The following is a 5,709-nucleotide window of genomic DNA, read 5'->3' on the forward strand; positions in this document are numbered from 1 at the left end:
GCCAATAGTGCCTATTTCTGGAAAAAAGCCTACAGAAGACAAGACGCGCTCGGTGATCCGAGCCAATAGCAAAATTCTAGTTAAAAAAATAAAGCGGGCAGGAGAAGGTCAGTTGGTATGGGCAGGTCAGCCAGAGATATACAGAATATTGAACGCTGGACATAGCTGCCAGTGGTCAACAATATGTGCACGCACGCATAAGATTACTAGGTCGTGGTGTAATCACACTTGAGTTCTATGGTTAATTCTACATCACCTCTATTATCCTTAGGTCGATTAAACTCCTCTCGTAATAGATTTTGACATGAAAAATGTCATTTTACCATCCAGCAGCACCTGTAGCTTTGTGTTGCGTATACCATTACTTCTTAATATGTCAATGGGCAAGAAAAAATAAACACTCAGTTCATGGTTCGCACGGGGGGACCAAGAACCAATCAGATTCAAGACCCACTCCGCCGTTACGGTAGGATACGTGATAACCAACTATGTACACCATCCGGCCAATAGATATTGTTCATTTCCAGGAAGCTCAATAATTCCAAATTAATCTATCTGATAAGGTATGTACTATGGAATTTCAATCCTGGGGCTGGATGGTTTATACAATTTTTTTCCTGACTTCCAAGGTGACTACAGTCAAATTATCATCAAAATCTAAGGACTTGAGTATTCAAACAGGTAATACTCGACAAGAGCGAGGAGAAGTACCACAATATAGTAGGGACCAACCCCTGAACGGGGGTCCTCCCGTAAAGCCCCAAACATGTACGTAATAGAATATCTAAATACCTTACCTTTCTAATTTCCAAGGTTACCTCGTTTCCATTAATTGAGCGGCAATACTAATATGGCCTCTCAGAAGCTCCCCGAGGCACCATCTATGATGAAACCCTCTCTGCGCGGTATTTGGTATGACTCTCTGGATTGGGAACATTTACCCGCCACCCCGATTCTCAGTATCTTCCAATTTGAGTTTCTATCACTTGTAAATCTGGAGGATACTTCACAGACGGTCTCAGTTCTCTGGCGAAAGTCTGTGGAGTTTGCGTCGACACTCCCGGGCTTCCAAGGACTCTATTGGGCTCCAGTCAATCAAAGTGCCGTCATGGTCTTGATTTAATGGGATAGTGGCCTAGCTTGGTGTCGATTCCAATGTTCATTGGGTTTCAGCATGCTGTTAGGCTATTTGAAGCATGTTACCAACCGCTGTGTGCAGCTTGCCCTTCCTGATTATCTCTCTAATACTGGATCTCGCCTGGAGGTATTCTCTTATGGCTTTCCCGCCTTGCAAAACGCGCCCATACAACGTGAATCTAATTTCAAAGAGCGCTGGAACTCATCACTTCAACTTGATGAGATGGATAACATGTTATGTGCTTTTGGAGACTGGATAGAAGATGATTATCGAAGTTATAAGAAAAGTTCCGGTACTTTACCCTTGATGAAGGAAGGCTTCAAGGTAGAGAATCATTACTTTGTTGGTCTCCTCTTCTGGAAAAGTGATATCGACATGGAGATGCCCTCCAAACTTGCCAATCAATTTGCCATTCTAGCAAAGAGGCAAACACTGCGATTACCCCTAAGACCGAACAAATGCGCTATGAAGGACCAAATACTTCATTGCAAAAAAAATTGTCAGGTCCGCTTTCCAATCAGTCCAATTGGGATTACCCGCTTTTAGATATATCAGTGACTCACCGATACGACCTAGAGGACTCTATTCGTCTTGCCTGTGAAGACAAGGTGCATATAGAATCAATGAAAGCGTCCTGGGAACCCCATAATACACGTCTCGTTCCCAGTCCGGCTGGCAATTGGAACCGAATGGGGTCAATGACACAGTACGGACTGCCTCAGATGTTCGAACAGCGCACTCGTGAATCGAACACTGTACTTGAAGTGATCGCTTTTCGCATTCTGCAACAAAGTGCCCATTTCGAGAAGCTATTTGCAGACTTTCGTATTGCTATTTGGAAGCTACGGGACCGCCCTGGTGTCTTCCGGGCCTCTGATCATAATAATCCTACTCGAGTATTCCTACTAGCTGGTGCGTATTCATAGTACTGTTGTTAAGAACTTTGACTCACCAAGATAGGCCTCGGCAACATGAAGTCTGCATCGAAGGAGGACAAAGACCATTTCCACCAGCTTATTCGAAATTTTGAAACCGCATGCAGAAGGACCATCGATGATTTATCATACATGCAAATACCTGGTCCATATCTACCAGGTGTGGGAAATTTAGAGATAACCAGTTTCTATGTCTCAAACCGGGACCTTCTTGCATTTGAATACGCATATGAAAACCTGCTTCAGCATGGAAAACTTACTACACTGCTCTTCTCTGCCTCTTTACTAATGATCCAATTCACTAGAACAACACACGTCCAGAAGTTGTTCATACCTCCAGTAAGCTACGCCCGGAACAATGCAGTATCTTTTGTGGCCAGTGATTATTATGGAGATTTGCAGATAACCAAATTTACGAGCGTGTGGTTTGGGGTGAGTGGTTCGGATGGTCAAAAACAGTGGTACGCCGAGTTCGCCTAGCGTGCTCAGAGTGAATATGAAAACCTCGGACATATAATTGACTGGCTTCAAACTGTCTGTAAGAGCGCCCATAACGTGTTCTTGGAGATTCAACAATATGACCCAGCAATGCGGCCCTTCGCTAACCGGCTTTTTGGTGGCCTGAAATAGATTTCTATAGATGCAACAATTTCAAATGCTGTCACTTCTCCCCTGGGTTTCTCCTTGAATTTGGGAGTTAAATAATACAAGCACTGGCCTTTGATCATAACACTGGCAGCCCTGGAGGGAATGACGGCGCTCAAATCAATGTTATAAGCTGAGACAATGATGGATGATGGTTCTATAGCACTTGAGGTACCTGCTGTACGAAGTAGTAGTATTCATATCCAGTGTGGAATCTTCAAGTTAACGGCCGCAACCTTGGAGCTTTCCTTCACAATACATATATGTATACTAGTCAACTGGTACCTCCCAGGTGCTCCAATATTCAAATCCGCCTGCTGATACCTAAACAAGTTACTCCAGAGTGTCCGGGCTTGAAAAATTATGCTCTCCAAACATCAGATATGGTTGACGTACAATGCATCCTTCCACAAACCTTTCCTATAGCCGTAGTTATTCATTCGGGGAATTAATTATCACAATTAATTGGAGACAGCGGTGGACTAATCAATCATTTTGCATGAAGGCAAGGGCTGTATTTATTAATCGAGCCCTGAGGGAAAAAGAAATCGGAATGATTCATCTATGTACTTACCGGCGATATAATACCTAGGTCCATGAGTCCACAAATACTCACAAGTAAATGAGCATTCATTTTCTATGTGGCTTGATTACAATCAAGCTTGTGTAGACTGTGTGCTGACTTCTTACCTTGGGTGATATAAAATTTTGATGGCCTGAATAACCTTGGAAGTTAATAGGGAGGAAATGGCGTATTAGAGACTCGGAGTAAGCCCTTGTGGCGAACTGTAAGAGCACTTGAGATAAAGCTAATGGGGTTGAGAGTTTTTGTTCCTTGATTCAAATGTTGTACATACTGCACGTAATGGTCTAGGTAATGGGTTGATATATGGCGACTTCAAGTTACCAGGTGGTAGATGTGACCCAGATAATGGATATGATCCATAGCTTGCGAATCGTAGACGGTGTGGTCGGCTTCTCCAGGGCTTTAGTATACTGGTAAGATTGATGAGATCGACTTCAAATGTTGGGCTGCCGGAGCTAGAGGGGGCGGGTTCATACTGTATGGTACATATATCTCAAGTGCTTGCTGCAGTGTCTGTTCTATGTCAATCTGAAGAGAAATAAACTAACCTTGTGATGACTGGTATTGAAATCTTCAAATGTTAATATATGAGACATTTGGTTTATCTTAGCTGATTTGGTATATGTTTGACTACTAAGGGTTCTATATGGCTTCCAAGGTTCATGCCTCTGCATGAGGGCTAAATACGGTGCATAGTCAACCCAGTAAGAAATCCCATCCCCTGTAAACCTTGGAAGCATAGCAGAATCCCAGCTTTTGAAGGATTTAAGATGAACATAGAGCATACGTGTATAAGATATCCAGCCTCAACTCCTCATGTATACTTGACTATGTACCTACTTTCCTGCACGTCTTGCTACGCTTTCTTTTACAGTCTTCCGCGCGTCCTTCTACCAATTTCCGGGGCCTTTTTGATTACTATTTGCTTTGGCAAATTTAAGAGCACTGGTAGCTTATTCACCTTGGAAATATTGATGAACCATCAACTAGTAGTACTTGAAAGAAGGAGGTAATGATTTACTACCACCTGGGCACATTTCCTTTCCACTGTATTTGGTAGGCGGTCGGATTCTGCTAAGGTGGCCTACCGCTTATCGTAAAGAGAGCATGTGACTTTGCGGCTCCTGATCATTAATTTACAGTGATTTACGGAAGTTCTGCGACTGCTAATGCAGCAAGTAAGATCAAAGCACTACCTCGTAACTATTCTACAACAAGTTTATTTCAGAAAAATAAAAAGAATTATGCAAGCGACGTGATTCGAACACGCGAAGATCGCTCCATCAGGGTACACGTGACCGCTTAAATCTGACGCCTTAAACCACTCGGCCACACTTGCTAAAGACTGAGAAAAATGATACCCTGTATCACGTGTTCAAAATGAAGGAAAAGTGGTTCTGCCACTCGGCCACTGGGGCCTATATTGATATCCATATATAGTGTGAAGATCTATGGTAAATTAAGCTTAGCTCAAAGCCTACTGTACTGTTGCCGTGTCGGCCATACCCACTCCTCCCCATTCCTCCCGTATTAAATGATGATTGACCAACCTATAATAGGCTAAGGCTTTATGGCAGTACGATCTAGCCGCACGAGTGGCAAACAAGACGGAAAACCCCCATCTTACAACTGACGGAGGCCCAGTTCGAGGAATATGGTCTCTCAACCCCCTTGATGGTATCGCAACACCGGTCGTGAATAATTTCCGAGGTCGTCACTGGCATCTCAACAGTCCAAATGATCTTATCTTTGACTCGAAATTCGAACATATGGTTTACCGATCCTCCATATGGCTAGGGCCAGGGCTTCTCTGATGTACAGCCCCCTGAGCTCCCCAGTGGGATATATTCCTTCAATAACAGGACAAAAGCTTTGGTGACTATTTCGGAATCGGGTCCCGAGGTCTCGCAACATTTAATGGTTTAGCGTTCTCATTAGACGAATCCACACTCTATGAGCCCCTTCCCTGCTAGTTTGCGGAACATCTGGGCATTCGATGTCAAGGGCTCAATTCTTAGCAATCTAAGACTGATACATTTTGGAGGAGAGTGGTTGGCCTGATGGGCTCCAGGTGATGAAGAACGGCTATATCATAGTAGCATGTTTTGGGTGGAGTGGATGTGGTTGATCCCAGCGATATGTACTTGCTGGGAAAGATCAGTACTCCAGACGATATTATCTTCAATCTTGAGCAAGGACCTACTAGTAGTTGGAAAAATCGCGCAATGTGGTTATTGACTGGAAAAAAACTTTATCTATAAACTCATGATTGATGAGCGATAAATTTGATTATGTGCATGATATTTTACAAATTTCCGAGAATACCAAGGCTTCCCTGACATAACTTCTAGAATTTGCTACGAAAATTTGGCATGCTGCATCAGTGAAGTATTTAATCCTAGTGA

The 5,709-nt window shown here is 43.3% G+C and overlaps 2 protein-coding genes across 2 annotated transcripts; both read left to right on the plus strand.

The window, feature by feature from the left end:
* Positions 1-850: 850 nt before the first annotated feature.
* On the plus strand, positions 851-1,123 carry N7483_010779 (uncharacterized protein; the record flags this gene model as incomplete). Its single annotated transcript, XM_057094206.1, has 1 exon — positions 851-1,123. The coding sequence occupies one exon, from the start codon at positions 851-853 to the stop codon at positions 1,121-1,123; it is 273 nt and encodes a 90-aa protein (XP_056940177.1).
* Positions 1,124-1,174: 51 nt separating this feature from the next.
* On the plus strand, positions 1,175-2,064 carry N7483_010780 (uncharacterized protein; the record flags this gene model as incomplete). The annotated part of the gene is made up of 2 exons (XM_057094207.1): positions 1,175-1,642; positions 1,717-2,064. 2 exons carry the CDS (start codon positions 1,175-1,177, stop codon positions 2,062-2,064), a joined length of 816 nt encoding a protein of 271 aa, XP_056940178.1.
* Between the last annotated feature and the right edge of the window lie 3,645 nt (positions 2,065-5,709).

Source organism: Penicillium malachiteum, assembly GCF_028827825.1.
Source record: "Penicillium malachiteum strain IBT 17515 chromosome Unknown utg000005l:1.0-9002435.0:326005.0-9005861.0, whole genome shotgun sequence".
In the NCBI taxonomy this organism is placed as follows: Eukaryota; Fungi; Ascomycota; class Eurotiomycetes; order Eurotiales; family Aspergillaceae; genus Penicillium; species Penicillium malachiteum.